Below are 21,267 nucleotides of genomic sequence, written 5' to 3'. Positions count from 1 at the left end.
CTAGCTTAGTGAAATAAACACTGAGCCGTATTTCATAACAAAAGCATCTACACCATTTTGATGTAGGCTTGATACTGTACTTTCAAGCCAAAACTAAAATCTACTATTTAAAAAAAATGCATTACCAAAAGCTACAGCTAGTCAGTTGCCCGAGGCAGGATCCAGCTCAATGACTTGCTTACTTTAGTCATACTTGCTTGTTCACCTCACATTTTTTAAGACCGGTTGTGTGGAACATTGAAAAATCCCTAAGGAAGTGATTCGAGCAGACGAGCACTGCACACTATGATTGAACTTACCAGCTTTTGGGCCAGATGCCCCTTACTGGTGTTTTAATGTACCCACAAGGGAAAGCAAACATTTACTGCTGTGTGTGGTGATACGTGTGGGCACCAATAAGTGTATGTTGGTAGAAGAATAAACAATATAGTCAAACAAAATTGTAGTGATATGAAATTAGTGTTCACAGAAGTATGTCATTCTGTATGAATAACACCTAAAATGTCTAGATTACAGTTTTATAAACCATTCATTGAAAGAATGCTAAAAAGGGGTCATGGAGCAGCGGTATGATGTAGGAGTTGCTCTGTGAAATGATCCACAGGCCAGAGAAAAATGCCAGAATTGTAGGGCATCTATGCCACAGAGTAGTGTTTGGAGGTGGACGACTTTTCCACTGCAGAATTCCCTGAAGCAGACATTAGTGTGGTGCAGGACTGTGGTGCTGAGCCATATAAATTTGCCGTATGAATTTGAGCTGTTGGCTCCAGCCAAAGCAATTCCCGAAACCGATGCTCTCAACTCTACAGAGAGAGAGTTTGGCTCTCCGTTCACCCCCCCCGTCTCTCACTCTCTCTCTCTATAATGTTAACTCCTGTCCAGCATTGATGTGTTTCATTACAGTACAGTCATATAATTTATGCATTTATTAATTCAAGCTCAAAAACACGTTAAAGTGTGCAGTATGTCTTTAAGGTTTGGAGCAGATTTGATCTGACGGCTGTTTAAGTCATAGAGATAGTAAAGGTTTGATGCACAGTGGAGAGCTACTAATCAATCATAAATGAATAAATGAGAGATGATGTATTAGCAGCTAAAGCTCACGAGAAGTAAATACTTTCTATTTAACATTTCAAAGCAATAGTTTGACATTTTAGGAAGGAGAGTTAAAGAAAGTTAGCAAGTATAAGTGGACAGAGCCAGAATAGGTGATTCTGCCAGTTTGAAGTCCTTCTGCTGAATGAAGCTAACCAGCTGCTGGCTGCAGCTTCACATTCAAAGGACAAATATGACAGTGGTATTTCCTAACATATTAATCTGTTCATTAAGAGGATATGAGAGCTGCTGTAGAATCTTCATAAAAATGAGCTCTGGAAAAAAGTTCTAATGAGTCCAGAACTTCTAATTGTGCATATTGTGTTTTGCTTTTTGAATTTCAAAGTGTCACATTCAAAATATGTGTAAAAGCATATATTCTCCATGACAGTTGCTTTGTTGTTTGAATATATTCAATTAGTTAGTGCAATCAGTGGGTGAAGAAGGTTGTCATCCCTCACATCTGATGAGCTGTTCTGTAAGCACAGACCAGCAGTCATGCAGCATCACCAGACTGTGTCAATGCAAACTTGCTGCATTAAGTCAGCCAAGTACATTCCTGCCACCCTCACCACAATGATCCCAGTGCTGACGGCTCATTTGCTAGAGCAACAGCAGAAAAGGGAGTCAATGAAATCCCATGTTGGTGAAATGTTCAAAAATAATATAAAAGATGATAAAGGGGTAGTTCATAGATTTATGAGTTCATATGAACCCCCTTAGGCCTACAGCGTGTCTGTACTCAGTTTGACTAATGGTTCTTATGCCAAGGCTGGAGGACTTGGAGGAATTATTTACAAAAACACTAAATGGTATATTCCACATGTGCTAAATGTTCTCTTTTTACATGGTTGTAATTATCCGGAGCAGGATGTGTGCACCTGATCACGAGCAGGTGAGACTTTATGAGAGTCATATCAAAGGTAACACGCCGTCGACAATATCCAATATGTCAAGCTCCCTGAGGGGCACACTGTCTCACTGCTCGAGTTGAATAATGTTCCCGTACCAGTGGTTGACTGGTGTTGTACAGACTGACTTATTTTGTTGCCATAGCACTGGCTGACTGATAATGCCGTCAGTTGTTCATTAAGAGCCAATCACAGCCCTGCAGACACAGAAACTCATGAATACATAATGAAGAGAGATGATGGAGGGATGTGATTGGTAGGTTCTGCCCCAGGGAAGGAAACAGATTGTTCATACCTGACAGACGCATAGACAACAGACAAACAGGCGTGCACACACAGCAACACACAAACACAGCTGCACATACTCACTACTTATACAAAGAAACACACATATTGATAGATTCATCAACCTAAAGTAGACACTTACACAAAGCAGAAGACACACCAGCAGTGTCTAAGTTCAGACACATACAGATACATGGGCACAGAGCTCTGCACGGGAACACAGATAGCCACACACATATGACAGGACACATACTTTCAGCACAAAATGCGCATACACGCACACACAGTGCACTCACAGCGAGACAATCCACAAAAACACACATTCACAGCCAGGTGCTCAGGGTGTAGGGTTGGGCATTCAAGCTTAGTACCATGCAGGGAAGAGTGTGGACAGAATATCTAATCAATGCAAGCGAACAAAAAGCCATGAAGAATTAATAAATGGTAAATTACAGAAGAAAGGAAGCTAGTGTACTCTTGAGCGAAGGAAGGAGGTCTTCATCTTATCTTTCAATGATAAAATGAAAGGTTTCCAGCGTGTAAGCAACATTCAACTATGTGTCTTTCTGCAATGCAAAATGATTATTGCAGCACAGTGTCTGAGCAAGGAAACAGTATCACAGACGTAAAAGCATCCTAGATGCACTGTAACCATAAGGGACACTGTAACTTAATAATCTTGGTCCATGGAGTCATCTGTAGTCATTGGCATGTCTCATATTAGCCACAAGGGGGCAGACAGGGTAACTATAAGTGGCCTAAGGAATGAATACTGCAGATACGGTCTGCACATTTTCTTAACATCTAATTAGAACCGAGGTAAACTTACATTCACATTCAGGAGGAAGGTGGCTTAAAAGCCTTGATTTGTTTTCTATTTTCTGTGCAGGGGGCATTGTAAAAACAGTCACAGGTTAGGGTCAGGGTCAAGATCTCACTGGCATACAGCAATCAGAGGATAGGTGTGACATTTTCATTATGCTGATGTTGGAGAAAAATTGCTTTCTAAACATTTAAAAATTTCAGATGCTGAAAGAGCTTATTGATTTAGAGTTGCTACTTCGAATTTAAACACGATGACCACTAAAGGTCAGCGAGAGCAGTCAGTCCAACCACCTTCCATTCTGCCACGGCGAAAGCTCCATCATGTTTCATCTTCATGGATAAGTTACATTTTTGTTTAAACAAACCTATCATGCACCCATCATTCCAAACCTCCGATAGACTTTTCCTTCAAAACACTATAACAACACAGGCTGAGTACTATAATGAAAGTTAATACAAGAACATAAATATATTTGATTCAGCCATCATAATACAGTTGAGCCTTTTATGAGCTGTACAATTCTATCTCCCTTTTTAGCCGCATGTGCTGTGGACTGATGGTTCCACCAACAGCTGTTTCTGTCTTTGGGCCACTTGGTTAGCTGCTAACTTTTGTCATAACTGACTAACCACCAAAATCAGCAAAAATATGAGGCTTTGAACCACTTTGGCCATATCCACAGACTGTGTGGATATGGATAATGCTGCACATGTTGTTTCAGAATTTTTTGTGGATTATGACAGAGTAACCATGGTTGCTCTTCTATCTAAAGTTCGAGACACCAGAGTACTTAATGCTTGATGCTTGTGAAACACTATAACTTAAAAGCTGAAATAAATAACTTTTGGTAATGACAAGTATGTAACAGAAAGAGTGAAATTGTTATGGAAAATGTATGGAAGTCTGCCATTTATTTGGCTGATTGGAATATGCCAATGCAAACCCAAGAAAAGGCACCAGCTAGCACAGTGTGATACTACTGGATTTATGTCTGATTTGAATGTGTGAAAATACAAAATATGCTGTGAAATGCTGGAAGACACCTCCTGAGCACTGACTCTGCTTGTAGCAAGTGCTGAATCATGAGAAGTGCAGACATGCCAAGCCACTCAACATTAGCAAAGTATGAAACGGGTTTGTGAGTTGTGTGATCACTATACAAATGGGTATGGATTTATCCTTTAGTTTAAAAAAACATTACAGATGTCAGCTTAAACATGCAGTTCATATATAAGAAGTCCCCTTCTCTATTATTTGTTCCAATTATGTACACATACTGAAAAGGTAAATGACGAGACCGTCATTTACCGACAATACTAGTATACAAGCAATGGTAACTGTAAAAATTCCCATTAAATAAATCATAATAAAACAGTACTTTTAGTAATCAATTTAAAACCAGCACTACACATACAGTACAGAGTGCCTTAGAGTTATCAACGCACTCTGATCAAATTATCAAATTAAAATTATGCATTACAGAAACAACCTCTGATGTTTAAGAGAGAATATTGTAGCAATGACGCAGTAAAAATGATCTTCAGACGACCTGTATATTTCTCCCTGAATCACATCCTCTCAGCCATCTTGAAATCTCCCCCTCCTCCTTGTTTGCTTTAAATACTGTTCCCACTTTTTTTCTTTTAAGTCTATTTAACAGATTTAGACATGGGGATTCTTGTGAGGTTAAAGTTTATTTTGTGCTTTTAATCATCATGTTTTCAGGTAAACTGTGACATCCTGACTTTGCAGCACTGCCAGGATCTCTCCACCCTTACTTTTTCTGCTGCTCCACTTCCACTTTCTGTAACGTTGATGTTGATTAATAAGAGCAAGACATTATTTCTCAGTGTTCAGACTAAAATCCGAACAGTAAATGGAACCACTGGCAACCATTCAATTGACTAGATGGCTGGCTGACTGACCCGCTAACTGGCTGACTGCCAGATCAAATGGCTGACTGACTGGCTGACTGACTAGACACTCTAGGCTTTTACATGACACTGTTAACCGAGCTACTTACAGTAAGTGCAACAGTAGTAAAATTTGAATTGACCAGTTGATTGACTGGATGACTTTGTGAATGACATTATACTGTAGGGATGTAGCTGGTTTCTAGCGTGTGATGGTGTGCCTTGCAATTTCTTTCAATAAGCTCCCTCTGAAAAACTGCATAACTGTCTGGCTAATGAATGGCCATGTTTTTACAAGGTTCAGAGTTGAGTAGAATGAAACGATATGATGGAAATGCTGTTTAGAAGGGTTATGTAAACACATGTGGAGTGACAATTGACGGCTATGGGTACATTTTTGTCAGTGAATCCACTGGAGATTAAAAACTAAATCAGATTAATGGCTGTAGGCCTTAATTGATATGGCAGAAAGCCAGCATGCTCATCAGTGGATGATCAATGTAACAGACATTGTAATAAAGGAACAACTTTGTTCATATTGCAGTAAAGTTATAGTAGAGCTAGTTATTCTACATTTAAAAGTATGATATGAAGTATGTGACATCAGACTTCGATCATATCTCTGTTTAGTTGCTTACCGGTTAGCTTCCATACTTGTTTATGTTCTAAGACAGTATAATTGAACTTTAAATATCACCAAAGAAAAGGCTTTTAGGAGGAACATGTTTGACAAATGTGTGGGCTACTATCATAAGTAACTTTGGCTAGGGTTGCTTAAGTGAAACCTTACACAACTGGTGTGCTCCTTCACCTTGGAAGTAAAGCTTGACGACTACTGTAAGAAGTAAGCTGATTAGCAGAGCACGCCAACATTTGAAGCTTATATTGGAGCGGACAAAACATACTGTAATCCATTCCTTCTCTTGCTCTTGTGTTTTTGGTTTTAGAAAAGCCCTCCAAACTCACTTAATAGGATGTATTGTTTTTGATAGAGCACCATGCACACCACTTCAACATGTGGAAATATCTGGGGCTTGATGGGCCTGATTTATGGTTGCTAAGCTGTAATTGGATAATCTCTTTTTGGAGGAGGGGTTTAGAAAAACTGTCAATGTATGGCAATCACATGGATTTTCATCACCTATCACCACCACCTTTCATCATCTATTTTTATCATTCAGTTTTTGACAACCTTCATATATTTTCTAGCTGGCGGAGCAGTTACCTGAATGGCTCTGGCTTACCGGTGGCTGGATAGCTGAGTAAATGTGTGACTCACCGGCTAAATGAAAGCATGTGTGACTCACAGGCTAGATGTCCACAGCCTTCTCTCAGTTCTTGTTATAAATAATTACATAGTGAGAATGTTTTTCCTGAAAAAATTATGACCCTGAAAATGATAAAACTTGACCTATTTAAAGGGTAAATTCACTGTAAAATTGTGTTCTCATATATTATTCCTGTAGCCGTTGACAAGTCAGAGTTTATTTGGCAACATGAATCACTGGTTTCTGGCTTTGGGGGAGAGCTGTTCATGTTCTCTTTTTATTTAACAGGCAAGCTGACTGAGAACACATTCCCACTTCTGGCCGCAGCCTAGGGTTGTATTTTCTGGGGGTGAGACTGTACTGTAGTCACATCTGGAAGCTGGCTTGTTCTTCTATAGTCACTACACATAGCAATGTAACAGCTGGATTTCAGTGTATTGCTGAAGGGAAATTAGAGCATCACTCAGTCCTTTACTACAGGATGGCTCTCAAAGTCTGTCCACATATTCAAATCTTTTCAATTCAAGTAAGCGGCTGAAACTTAAGCCACAAGCCCATTATTAAATCTGTAGAACTTACATGCATAAAGAAGATAAAACTTGGGCCATAAAGAATCCAATTTGATTTGTTGTTTCAGTGTAAATGCCTTTAGGTCTCAAATGGTAATTACTGAAGCTCTTAGCAAATGTTCAAACAGGAAGACAATTATCCTTCTAATTTGATCATCACATTAAGGATCCACCTCAGTTATTAAACAGTGACTTTACTGGGGATTGTTTGCAGGCTTTGCTGTCAACAAATGATCATCATGGCTGAAAGATATTTAAACTATTTTACGTGTTATGTCTCTCAACTGTCATTGTTGTCATTTCAACACCCCATCACCCAGCCACCAGTAGTGCCAATGCCCCCATCTATTCCTTCCTCGGCGGATGTCAGAGCAACTGCTATTTGTAGGGTTTACCTCATTTATAGTGATCTAATTGACAGGGTCCACGCAAAATGACTTTATGGTAAAGACATTGTCTGACAAGGACACCGCAACTGACAAGATATGACAGTTTTCATATCATGCATTTTACATGTAGCTACACTATTACCACAGGTCTGAAAAGTACTCTTTACACATTATCATATACTTAATACAGATTGTTACACACAAATGCACACAAATAATATAAGTAACTTTACTTATTTATCTATTTATTCTATTTTTTATTTCTTTTATTTAATTAAGTTTTTCCTTTTTTTTGCAAGTTGTATTCAGAAATATTTAAAAAAGGGCTATTTTTAACAACAATTATTCAATACTTTGACAATTTCTTAGGAACCCCCATGTTGCATTTTAGCTTACAATCCTTAGTAAAGATGTACAGTATACAAGCTGAATGTTTAAGTAAGCCTGCGTCCCAGAGTGAGACCCCACATTTGATACACATAGCTTGATAAAATCCCCAAATGTCAGTGCAATGTAAGAATTGATTTCATCTTGGCCTGCAAGAGGACTGCTGTAAGACACTTTAGCATGTTTTAAACCAACTCAGAGGTCACATATAAGGTTTCTCTGGGCTTTCTTTGGTGAGCTGAGGAGAAAAAGCATCTAGTCTTGACATAGCTGAATAATTATTGAGTTTCAATTAAACATGCTAATGGTCACTTATTGGTTGTGCTTGTCTCTAGAGAGATAATGTATGACCCTAACCCTAACCCTAACCCTAAAAAGTTTTGAAATGTATTAATATCATAACCCTAAAAAAGAACAAGTACTGTAATTTGCCCCGATTGATTATATTTCATTAGTGCAGTATTAGTTTACAGTACTTATCGGTACTTAAAATGGCTGCAAATTCTTGGGAAAGAAATGTAAATTGTGTAAATAGGAGAATTTTCCCTTTTAACAAGAGCACTATATCATTGGGAGAGATATTTGAACTGAAATAGTTAATTTTTTCTATCAACATAAAGCATATAGCATGTTTTAAAACCTTGCCATTGTGAATCATTTCCAAGCATCAATTAAGCATTAAAATGGACAATTAACTCTGTAATTTTTCTTTAGTCATGCAGAGGAGCTGCAGGTTATGCATTATTGAATGCACTAAAACACAGGCCTTTCCCTGTGTCCAAGAACACAGCCATCCATCCACACACACACACACATTCACTTTGACACACACTGACTTTCTTTTCCTCTACAGAAGGCTACAAAAACCATTTATGACAGTAGGACATTAAAAATTCTTAATGTTGGTACTTAAATATTTAGCCAAACCTCACTGTCAAATGACTTTCCCCCCTTAAACTCTCCATTTCTCTGACTAGTGACATTTTCATTATTTTTCTCTGTTATTTCCGTATTTCGTTTTCTTTTCAGTCACTTGAATCTCTGAATCTCTCTTTCTCTGTTCTTCCTTTGTGATGTTCTTTGTTTATTTCTGTCTCTCTGTCCCTGCTTCTCAGTGAACTTATAAATGATTAGGAGATTATTATCAATTCAGAGAAGGGGACATTACATCAACATTAATTTCCTGAAGAATTACACCCTAACCATGACCACTACTTGCCTAAACCTAACACTTACTAAACGGGTGTCTTGCTTTGTGTGTGTGCTTATAAAATGTGTGTGTGTGCTTGTAAAATGTATATGTTAGAGGCTCATTATTTCAGTTTTGTAATGTGGCACAGTGTTGACAATGTTACTTAAAACACTTTCTCAGCCCTGGAAGCCAAACCATTTTCTGATGCTGTGAAAAATACCATATAAATATCATAAACATGCAAAGATTACTAGCTGACTAGAAAAGTCTTTGGTTGGGGGCAGCCTTATTCCATACCTTAACCAAACCCTTAACTTAAGTGGCTTTCACACCTCCGTGCAGTAGCTTGCAGCCTCCAGTCATTTCAATAAGGGGACAGTGGTAGAGGGCAGGTGGTTTTGATCAGGTGAACGCGCACTGAATATTTTCTGCTGCTTAAAGTTCAGCACGATAGCTGCCTGGCTTTGGCCAATCAAATGAAGGACGCAAGCGTGGGGACTCAAAGAAGAGCAATGGAGGAGCTGATAATAATTGCTGATAATACTGGTGTCCCAATATCCAATATCTATACAGATAGCTAAAGTGTGATTTAAGATGAGATTTGTAAGCTGGTTGTACCAACACAGGGTTCAAATGATGTGATGTTACAAACTCCTGGAGTCGATATGCATCTTTAAGTTTTTTGTGATCCCCTATTTAAACTGAGAGACAGACAGAGAGAGACGGAGGACTGCAGTCTCAGCCTTTGTCAACAGTGGCAGCAGACACTTTTAAAAGCCCTTTTTTTAAATTTTTTTTTATTTTGGGAAGCTCTTTCAGGTAGGCGGTCATCAGGGTGTTAACTGCAGGGAGATATGAAAAGGCCTTCACCCTCATCTTGCATTTTGTCCCCAACAGGAAGGTGAGTCTGCACAATGTGACTGTGTGCACAGAATTATGCCCACAACAGGAGCAAAACATGGAGCGCGTGGTACACACACACACACATACATTGTCTGTCTGTCTGTCTGCTAGCTGGCAGCACCTACAGCCAACCATCTCCCTTCGAGGTCCCATAGCAGCGTCTTATAAACTAAACTAACTCTGCCAAAGCATATTTATTCATTTAGTCTCTCAGAGACAAATTTGGAAATGTTTTCATACAGTCTTGTCCACTAAACTAAACTAACCCAGCTCGAGGGCTTTTCCATTATAATTAATTCTCCTGGAGACAAGTAGAATTTAGTAGACCAGAGCAACATATGGCTTGCTGGGTAGAATTACAGTCGAGGAGGAAAAAACATAATAATCATAACAAAAAGAAAGAAAAAAAGATAAAGAGTGGGATATCACTAACATAATAAATGCAGAAGAACAGAGTGAAATACAAAATAATATCATCGTCTAAGATTAAAGACTTCAGAGATCATTTAAGAAAGGCCTTCAAAGAACTACATGTGAATTTTTTGTTTTTCTTTTTTGTTTGCTTGTTTCTTTATAAGTTTCCTTTGTTTTCCACTGCTTTGTAAGTGGTTCCATAAGATAACAGTGGAACAGGAGATCCATCAATCATTTTGCAATGTCAGCAGTGGCATTGGCAATGTTGCATTTAGAGTTATATTCTCACTGGCACTGTTGACACGCTGTGTGTGAACTGCGTGTGAAGTAATGATAACAGATACAGTAGATAATAAACCAAATTCAGCACGTGTATTTATTTTATCATCGGCATTGATTTATTGAAATCCACAGATACTGAAATTAAACATTACTGTTTGTGGAAACATATCCAGGTAGCGCGGGATGTTTTTAGAGATGATTTTAACCTGCAAGATTTTGAGGAACAATGTAAAAATTTGAAATTAACAATTAGGTGCCCCTTGTGCTAAAGTGTAAGAACTCGGGAGGTAATGGAGATGACTGACAGCTGACAGGAAGTAGCCAGTCAATCAAAAGCTTGTTAAGAACTCCAGTAATTAATCAACCAACCTATCAAAGTGACACCCCTCATTAACATCTTGATTAACCTTTTAAACTAATTAAGATCAATTAAGATCAATTATACAAATTAAAAGCAAATCTCAAGGGGAGTGGTCAGGTTGTCCATCAGTCAATCAGGGAGAAGGTCTGAGAGAGCCAGAAGGAGAGATGTGGAGAGAGGGTGGTTAAGGGACAGAGGAGATCAGGGAGGAAAGAAAGATGAGGACAAGGAGAGAGTAAAAAAACTGAAGGAAGGTCAAGGAGAAGAGAGTGGAAAGATGTGTTGAAAGAGGAAGAGGAAAAGAATGATGGGGTTTAACAATGACTTGGTTTTAATTTCTAAAAGCTCCGCAATAAAATTTCCTATACGATGCATGTAAGAATACTTAATTGGCTGTCTAAATAAAATACATAAGTGGTTGTTCCTCTTGTTGTTTTCTTTGGCACTTTGCCTGTAGGAGATAGGACAGTGGGGACTCAAAAGACAACCACACAGACATCCATCCACAGTTGTCATTCTTTTAAAATCGAGCACAAGCAATATTTCCTGCAAGCTAACATCTGGGGTCATATTCAACTTAATTATCTCATCATACCCACAGATTGGGAAATTATGCAGAGTTAATATAAAATCACTACTGAATTAATTGCAGTTTCAATAGCTTAATTCACTTAATTGACCAGTCCTGCAAGTGACACATGCGACTATAACAGTAGACATTTTCAAGATCAATACGAAACCCTTTTTCAAATCTAAATATTTAAATAGTTATTTGATTTAACATTATCTAAATGAAGACTAAATTATCTTTAAAGAGGAAAATGTAACACACACTAATTGGACTTGGCCACATGAATACATATATGAAGAGCTATGGACTTCATATGCTTTGTAGTTTAAAGGTTGGAGAGCGTATATCATCAGCAGTGAAAATTTCCTCACTGATTAGGTTTCTAAAAATCTCCACACTTGTTCAAGGAAATTATAGTTATTTCTACCTCAGTAGCCAGTTTCTCAGACAAACCTTTCATGTACAGAAACCTGTGTAGGGAGACCGTGACTTGTCTGTCTGAACAAAAATGAACATCCATTCCAACATGTTCAGAAAGGCCTCTTAGTGATGACTGTGACAGCTGAAAAATGAGCAAATTATCATCATACCCGTCTTGAGGAACCGCAGTGTTATACAGCATGTATGAAAAATATACCTTTGTGTGTGGACAAAGATAGTGACAGTAATAATAGTGAGAGCGAAAGAAAAAGATTTGCTAACGCTTACGTGACGTCACTGAGTTGTGTTTGAGTGTTTCTGACACAATATAATCTGCATTTTGTGTCTTTTCAAAACATGACATGTAAACACCAGCATACTGCACATTGTCCTATGTGTGTCTCTTTGACAAATATACAAGCTGGGCCTAGTTTTAAGAACAGCACATGGCACCGTCTCCGCTGCAGAGAAGTAGCATTTTGGATGGGTGCATGCCTTATTTTTCTTGCCTGAGTATGCCTGGTATTTTGGTGACTTGCTGTGAACTTGAATGTGCTGAAGTGAGAGGCGAGGCACAGTAGGGAGTGTGTCAGTAATAATCAAGTGGCATGGTGCAATTTTTGTGTCAAGCATGACCATGATTTACTGTTGTGCTGCCCGCCTACTCAGACCAGGTCAATGACGCATGGAGGAAGGTACACTGTACTGTTTCATGGCTTTACTTTAAGCTAGTTTAACTTAAAATAAACACAAAAATAGAACGTGTTCTCTTTATTTTTAATTAAAGTGGATTAGAAACGCTGAAACACAAAACATATACTGATAGCGTATTTTAATCACACCCTGGTTCCAGCTGTGCTGCAGGTCTGCCACATGCCTCTGGCCATGAGTGTAGCAGCCCTGTGTACCTTATGATCTTGAATGGGCTGAAAGCACCATGCATTAGCGATTCACAAAAAAGAGGCAATGGTATTTTTTTCAAGAACAAGAAGTGATCTGACGCTAAAACAAAACATGTGAGGGTATGAAAAACAAGTTAAGTGTAAAATATAAATCAGCCTGTCTGCACAGTTCCATATATCCAGCTCTCATTATCACTGTTTGGAGAGATGGACATTGCCAAGTGAATTTCCTAGTTTTCTACTAGTTTCTACTAAGAGCAGTTACCCGAGAGAGAGAGAACAGAAGAAAAAGAGTAAAAGAGAGAGAAGTAGATGGGGGGGGAGAAAGAAAGAGGGAGGGAAAGAAAGGGAGGAGGAAATTGAGAGAGATGCAGAAAGATGGAATCTGTGAGAAAATTACAGTAGAAAAGAGATGGTAAGGTTGGAGTTAACAAGCATAATTAAAAGGAGTTAGAGGCAAGATGATGGAGAAAAATCGTCAGTTGAAAGGGAAAAAGGCAGCACGGAAAAACAAAACGGAAAAAAGAAAAAGAAAAAGGCAAAGAAGCAAAAACAGAGCTTCCAAAAGAACCATCATTAACAAATACAAGGCATCTGTAGATACTGTGAATACAGTATAAAGTGCTATTCATCATATATGAACACTATCTATGCGTGTGTGTGTGTGTAAGAGTGTGCATTAAGATGCCTTTCACTGTGGATATAATCTTACCCATCTTACCTTGATAATGTGCACTGAAGCCACGGTAACGGTGGTTGCCATCAGTCACAAAATGCAGTCGGAGCCAGTTCTTGTTGCTAACGATGGGAGAGGGGACATTACTGCCTGACAACCTGAAACAAATGTGGAAAAAAAAACATGTGTAAGAAATGGAAAAACACACACAAACCCACATCCTAACACACACAAAAGTACTTATGGAACCTTGGCTTTACCCTTTTTTTCACCTAATCCTGCTATAGGCCCTTGAGGATCAGGCAGAATGAGCAAGTGTTGCAAAAATGTCCTTGCTTTGAAGGTCTTAAATTTTTTAAAGATAGAAGTATAGACCACATACATGCATGTACGAGCAAATACAGGAAAGACTTGTCTCAGAGGGAGCACGAAGAAGACATAAAACTGTGTAGCCATTCTGTTAAAGAACAAAGCTGAAGTCTGTTAAACAAAGTAGTAAAGCTGTAAAAATGTCACTGCAACAAAAGACACTAAAAATCATGGTTTATTTTACTTTGGATTTCTTTTACTTTTTCTATCTTGCCTGTGTGTGTGTGTGTGTGTGTGTGTGTGTGTGTGTGTGTGTGTAGCTGCTGTCTAGAGTCAAGTGAGGACGTTTACTATGTCAGTGATGACACAGGCTGAATTACATGCCAGGTCAGGACTTCATCGCCTAACACAACAAGTCTGTTTCTGCAGCCCCACTGGAGTAACTGGGGATTATCCTGCATGCTCACGGGTGCCTTGACTACTCTTAACGAAGTAGGAAATGGTATTTGTTATTCATCATTCTTGCCAAGATTGTAAGATCTCGCCAGTTGGTTACGGGATTTGAACCACTCAATTCTCATGGTATTTTCTAAAGCTGGAGTTAAGAAGTTGACGTTGTATTGGACCACATTACAGTGATCCATATGACTTCTAATATTTCCTCCACTGCTATCTTCTTATATTAATATAGAAATGTGCCTTTTTATATTTTACATGCCATTGTAATTGCACTATTTTTGAGCCTCTGCTGCGCTGCTTGGTGTATAACCATGAATGACAATAAAGTCTTAAAAAAAAATAATCTAATAGACCACTATATGCAAATACAACAAGGTTTACAACATCTGCCGGACTGTCCAACTGCATCTACCATCTTTAACAATAGTAGCTTTTTTCCATTAAAGCAAGCTTATGAACTGAAGCTTTGATGGTGCACTGCATTCGTAGATAGAACCAAATTTGCAACTCTTTCATCAAGTGGGGAGGATAAGATCCCTTAATTGGCTGAGAAGATGAACAAGGCCCTTGTGGTTGGCAAAGTGAGGAGTGTAAGGTCACTGTTGGCAGCCTTAGAGGAGGTGACTGCTTTCCAGTTGACACTTAGAGAATAAAATACCCTTGTTCCTGTGTTACTTCAAACATCTGCAGCTCAAATACAATCTCTGCTGGCAATAATCCCCTTCTATACATCAGTCGTTTGATGTATGGTGCTTTCATCTTGCAACGTGGTGTAACAGGTGCTGTTTCTCCTTCATTACATTTTCATGGTGTGATATCACCTTGGCTGCTACATTTTAGACACAGATACACACACACATTAACAGTGTAGAGTATGAAGCAGACTGCCCTCTCATGTTCGCTTGTCTCCTTTTATAAACCCCTGCTGTTAACCTTTGCAGTCCATTAATATCAACACACACACACACACACTTCCACACAAATGCATGCTAACACACATGGATAGTGGCATTACAGTGCATACACCTCTATCCAACACCACTACCCTCTAATAACAGCGGTTTAAAGTGGAGCACAAGAATGCTGAGCAGGTGTTTTAGAAGGTGTGTCTCTGTGAGGGTGTGTGTGAGGGAGACAGAGAGAGAGAGAGGGTCACCTTGTGCCCTAGATCAGTAGGATTCTCTGATGTCTGCTATTAGTCACACACACATACGTACACACCCACACACTCACATGCACACACAGTGATTTCACAGACCTAGGAAGACACAAGAGTCTGATCTACATAGTAAATTTGGTGCCAACACAACTATACAATAACACTCAGAGGGATGTTGTCGTTCATGGTTATGGATGTGTTGTGCCCTAAGCTACTGGGAGTGCCCTGTTTCTGTCCTGTTCCGTAGGGACATCTTCCTTGTTAGGGACATCTGAGTCCCTTGCTTGATGTAAGACATTTTAAATTTTTAAATTTGGAGAAAATTATTATGTCAAAATCTACCTGAACCAGATTATGATATATTATTGTTTGGATAAAGGCACGAGGTAAATTCATGAACAAGCTGAAACAAGTTAACACTGCAATAAGATATTTTTGATTAAGTAACCATCAGATTCTACTGAGACGTACCCAAATATAGACTCCCATTTAAAGTATGTAAGGGTTCAGTGTTGAAAATTAGATGAAATAAATCTATATATTAGTTTTAAACTTCTGTAAGTGGTGTTTTGTTGGGTTCTTTAGTGCGGTAACCATGCGCCACATGCTCTGCTGTGCACAGACTTTAAACGATTATGACGCATACTTAATTAATAATTATAACAACAGGCATAGAAACAAGAAGAGTACCTACTCTCAAGGCACCCACAAGTACCCGGAATAGATTGACCTTTTCCAAAAAAAGAACACTAGCCTCAACATACTCTAAATACTGTAACAGAGACAGATCAAAGGCTTAGTACATGGGGACTATGGGTACAATATACCAGTCCTTCAGAGAATGTACACTGTGTTTTAAGCTAACAGAAGTCACTTTAGATCTCACTCCTTATGTCTCTTTATAAATATCTTTATAATCCTTACTGTATTTACCTAACATGACTATAATGTGGTCCAATTATCATCTGATGCAGGCTGAAAAGTAAAGAAACACAACATTTCATCTCTCGACACTATACTACTACAAGTGATACTATTAACTGGAGTTGCCTTTGTATAATCAACATTTTCGTTCCCCTCTTTCTTTTCTACAAATTCCTCCCTTTCCTTCTCTCTTCATAACTCTCTTGATCCTGCCCTCCTCAGCTCTCCTCAGCTCTCCTCTATACGTCTTTTCATATGTGCGCTCTCTCTCATACATATTATTCATGTTTACAGCTCTTAATTCACTCTCTGCTGTGACATCATTGCCCAGAGTGCATCATTAAGGGTATAGTCTGTGCATATTAAATTTGTTTCAATATTAAAATAGGAATTAAATCATAAATCTATACAGAGAGCCTGTGTGTGTAAAATATTAAACTGCATGCTCAGAAAGCACTTGACAACTTTAAGCTGCAGGATGAAGGTATAATCAGAAAAATCTCTCTTGCAGCAGTAGCTGGAAGGTTAGAGAAACAAGGAGGTAACTAAAAAGGTCACCAATCTGGATCCCAACAGCAGCTGGAAACACCTCCTCTTCGTGCTCTTTGTCTCAACAAGTACTGTTGAAATGTAGCACAGCTACTGCATAGGTCCAAGGCATGATACTGAAAAAAGACTACGTGTGCTTGGCACACACAGTCTGACACTTACATGGATAATTAAAGCTTAAAATTATGCTTCCAGCAAAAAGCCTAATACTTCCAAAAAGCAACAGCTTCTGAAATGCTGAGAAGCTAGTTGATTTTCCCTGTATGGACAATTCGTAATGCATTATTAAATCATTCATCTATGCTGATGGCTTCTGTCTGTGACTGCTAAGTGTTCTCCCAACATATCTACAATAAAAGCACTTCAAAGCTGCCCGGAGGTATTATAGATCATCTTCCAATGGGCTTTAATGACTTTTTTTTAACACTTTGGTCTGAGGGGGTGTCCCAGTCTGTGATTTGACAGTGACATAGGCATAAAATATATTGGGTGAAGCCAGGCTTGCTACTAAGAGCTACAAACACTAAAAAAAAAGTTGAAATACAGTAAAACAGTAAGTTTTGTGAAGATGTCATGAACAGACATATACCTTCAAGAGCCATGACGAAATATTATAGAAGTTTAAATAAGGGCTCTGTCACCAGGGTGTTTTTTATTGTTCGGTTCTGGTTAGTGTTCTATTTTGAAAACAAGTGTCTCCATTATGAAAAGAAATAAATTGGTGTTCTTCTCCAGAGATTCACAGGAAATGACTTGTTCTGGAGATATTTCCCCCCTGAAAAACACAGTTTTGTAAAGCACAGTGGATCCCAATGCAGTAGTTACTTTTGGGAGAAAATGTTCCATAATGCCTGCTCAACAGGAGCCTGTCAGCAATCAACCACCAACAATGGCTGTTCCCAGAAACATCCAGGGAACTCACAACACAACTCTTACTCTGTAATATTCAATCTGAAAATAGTTAGTTTAGAAAATCATCAGTCTCATCAGGTAAACAATCTGAGGTCAGCACAGGAAGCCTCCTGTGTTCCACGCTCGACTGCGAATTGGTAAAGTGGAAAAAAATAAATACCAAGATGGAGAGTGAGTGTTTGAGCATTTATGTGTGTGTATTTGTGTGTGTGTGAGTGTGTCTAGAGGAGAGAGAGAATGTCTAGTGGAGAGTTGCCAGAGGGAGCAAAAGAACATAATTGATTAAATACACTAGACCAAAAGAGCATCGCTCCCTCTCTCCATCTCTCTGTCTACAATCCTCCCATCTATCCTCTGTGCTTCTCCTCTACGGAAATACAAACCAGCTATTCCACCGGTGGTATGGGAATGAGAGGAAATAAAGAAGCATGGGGTGGAAAGAGACGGAAGGAGGCAAAGATCGATGGAGGAACGATGAAACACGGGAGAGGTGTAAGGGAAGCAGGGAGAAGGTGAGGAAGACACACTGACAGAGGCACATTGGTCCATTTGTTAACTTGTTAATTATTCATTTTAAGCATTTAAGCAGAATGTAATCACAAAACACAAAAGCAGTGTTACTGGAGAACAGGTTTCAGTGCAGGTAATGATTAGCGATTAAAACATGTACAACATTGGAATTAAAAAGAACATTTGTCATGTTGAACACATGACAGGAAATATTATATTATAATCAAAGGAAGGGCTGCATACTTGTACAATTCTCAGGGCTTTGTTTTAGAAATTGTAGCAGTTCGCTAATTTACTGTGACTGTACACGTTTACATAATACAAAGAACATTCACATACTTCAGCTCAATGACAATAATTCACTCTGCTGTCATCTATGTTATTTTATACCTATATGATACACATGGTGCAGTCTGCACATTGTGATAGCACCTCACACATCACAGTTGTACTTAGGATGTAGGAAAATGATCTGTTCAGTCTGTTTTAGAAAAGAAGGTACCAAATTAGTCAAGTTACCTGATGTTTTCTGTTATGTAGGGAGCTCCCACAACTTAAATGGTTTCATAGCACTAAGCTGTAGCTTTCACTCCAAACTGCTGCATGAAAATGCATTTGAAATGAACAGTACCTTTCATCATAAGATTTATCAACTCTGTGCTGCAAAATGCAATCACAGCATTAAGAGTCTAACATTTCTGTGCAGTCCCACTCCTGCAGTATGTGAGATGTTTCTTCGTTCACTGTGATACATGTGACACTGGCAATTTGACTTACGAGACTGCGCATGTGAAGAGGTTCAGAGTTTTACCTGCTGTGTAATGAGTGGCTCCTCACGCACACATGCAGAATCCTTACATCCATGGCCATGTGAGTTAGAGAGCTACCCGAGCCAACACTAACTTTTGTGTGTGCGTGTGTGTGTGTCTGTGTGTCTGCTTGTGTGTGCATGTGTGTGGCTATTCATAAGACAGTGGGGGAATGCTACTTAATCAGGCAATCTGTCTTAATAGCCTCCCCTAATTAAGACAGGAGGGAACTGCCACACACGTACACCTACACACACACACATTCATGTAGAGAGAAAGAGGGGGGGGGGGGTGCTCATTCACACATATGCATGCACACAGAGAAATGACCACACACACAGATGCACTGCAGGAGTGTTGGGCTGAATGTAGTCTAGGTGGAGCCATCATCAATCAGCATACAGAGACAGAGAAGTCCTCTGTGTGTGTGACTGTGTGTGTGTGTGTGCATGCGATTGTTTTAGATACATTGTGTACGTATGTGTTTGAATGTGTTGTTTATATGTGTGAGTATGTGTTCGTGCTAGCGGGAGCGTGCCTGCTGTGTCACTCTCCATCAATCTCAAGTGGGCAGAGAGTAATCAGTGTTCACAACAGGACCCTGCTCTGTCTCTCCCTCCCCTTCCTTTATCTCATCTAAATTTCTCTCCTCCTCCTAGTTCGCCTCCTCACACACGGACACGGACAGCTGAAATAAAACATGAGTGTGTGGCTGTGGACCAAATTGGGAAAAACAATCACTCTGACATTGATAATTTATAAATTGAGTGAGTACTGTAGGCATTAACCTTTGAGACCATTAAAGAGACACAATCACCTGTTACATACACTTCTTTCACAGTTTGGGTTAGTTGTTAATGCAGTACCATGAAGTGATGGTTTCCAATTTCGAAAAAAGATAGACATCAGTATTGAATTATGGGAAGGACCTTCGCTGTATGCTGGGTTTTCTGAGTTTGGTGTGGAAGAACATGACTGGCTCTGCCCTGACTTTAACATCATCAAACACCTTTCAGATGAAGTGGAACGCCGACGGCAAGCCAGGCCTCATCTCCTAACATTAATGTCTAACCTCACTGATGCTTTTGTAGCTCAATGGGAGCAAATCCCTGCAGCCATGTTCCAAAAGCTTGTGGAAAGCCTGAAATTAGATGAGCGGAGCATGTTATCGCAGCATATTAGCGCTCATGATTTTAGGATGAGTAGACTGACGTTCAGGTATCCACATAATTTGAACCGTGTAGTATATCTTCAAAGTACCTCTGAATAAACCAACAAATATCTGAGTACTGCTTAAAAGCACGTGGGTGGCCCAGAGCACTGATTCTAACACAAAATACAAATACTTAACGTAATCATATAAATTAAGCTCTGGCAGAACTACTTTAAAGAGACAATTTTACTGCAAAATCAATAAAACCAAAACTAAACAATATAGTTTTCCAGGCTGGAACAGCTGAGTTTTGTTTATTATAGAGGGAAGTACCCTGTGTAAAACATGTTATACCATCTGTTGGGTAGTTTATGCTCTGACGGCAGAGCAAGCAGGTTACAAATCTTGCTATTTTTCTACTTCTTGATGTGGTGGAAAACACAGTTCCAGCCAAACACTAGGTTATTGTATCACATCTAAGACAAAAATACTGGCTTTGGCTTGTTACACAACAGGGTGACAAATCCGACTCAAAATATTTTGAAGTGTTCCACGTTGATGTCTGTCTACTTGTCTGTCTTTCTAACTAGATCTATAGCCTGGACCCATATTGAGCCATGACAAAACTTTGGTCCTTAATAACTGAATGAAATGTGATTTTATGATTTGAGGAGAAAAGGAAACTCTTGGAAGGAAACTTGCTAAAGCCAGTGAATACCCCATAATAGAGTTAAAAACTACTAGTTCTATTACTTTGCCCTCTCGTCCCCTCTCCTCTCTCTCATGACTCTCTTTCTCCTCATGCCTTCCCCCTGTCTCCACTTACAGTCTCTCTCTCCTTGGATTACTCTCCGTCACTCTGTCTGATCACTTCTTTCTTTTAGCTCAGTCTCTTTCCAAAAGCCATTGCAATTCTGGGCGGCTCCTTGCCTTCTCAAACTGTGTGTGTGTGTGTGTGTGTGTGTGTGTGTGTGTGTGTGTAGCCTGCGGGATAGCACAGTAATCAGAGCAGAGACAGAGAGTGGGAGAGAAAGTGAGAGAGGGGGACAGGGACATGGAGAGGGAGCTGGTATTATTATTATTAAATTACATTATATTATAATGTCAGCACCATACCAC

General features: G+C 39.2%; 1 protein-coding gene across 1 annotated transcript in view; it reads right to left on the bottom strand.

Moving 5' to 3' along the window:
• The window catches only part of csmd3b (CUB and Sushi multiple domains 3b), a 322,370-nt gene that overhangs the window by 125,956 nt on the left and 175,147 nt on the right, over window positions 1-21,267 (bottom strand). The window contains exon 6 of the mRNA XM_070847130.1: window positions 13,410-13,522. Within this exon, the coding sequence (XP_070703231.1) occupies window positions 13,410-13,522 (113 nt within the window). The remainder of the gene's footprint in view (window positions 1-13,409; window positions 13,523-21,267) is intronic.

This window comes from Pempheris klunzingeri, chromosome 16, assembly GCF_042242105.1.
Source record: "Pempheris klunzingeri isolate RE-2024b chromosome 16, fPemKlu1.hap1, whole genome shotgun sequence".
In the NCBI taxonomy this organism is placed as follows: Eukaryota; Metazoa; Chordata; class Actinopteri; order Acropomatiformes; family Pempheridae; genus Pempheris; species Pempheris klunzingeri.
This window is presented reverse-complemented; position numbering and strand designations above follow the sequence as displayed.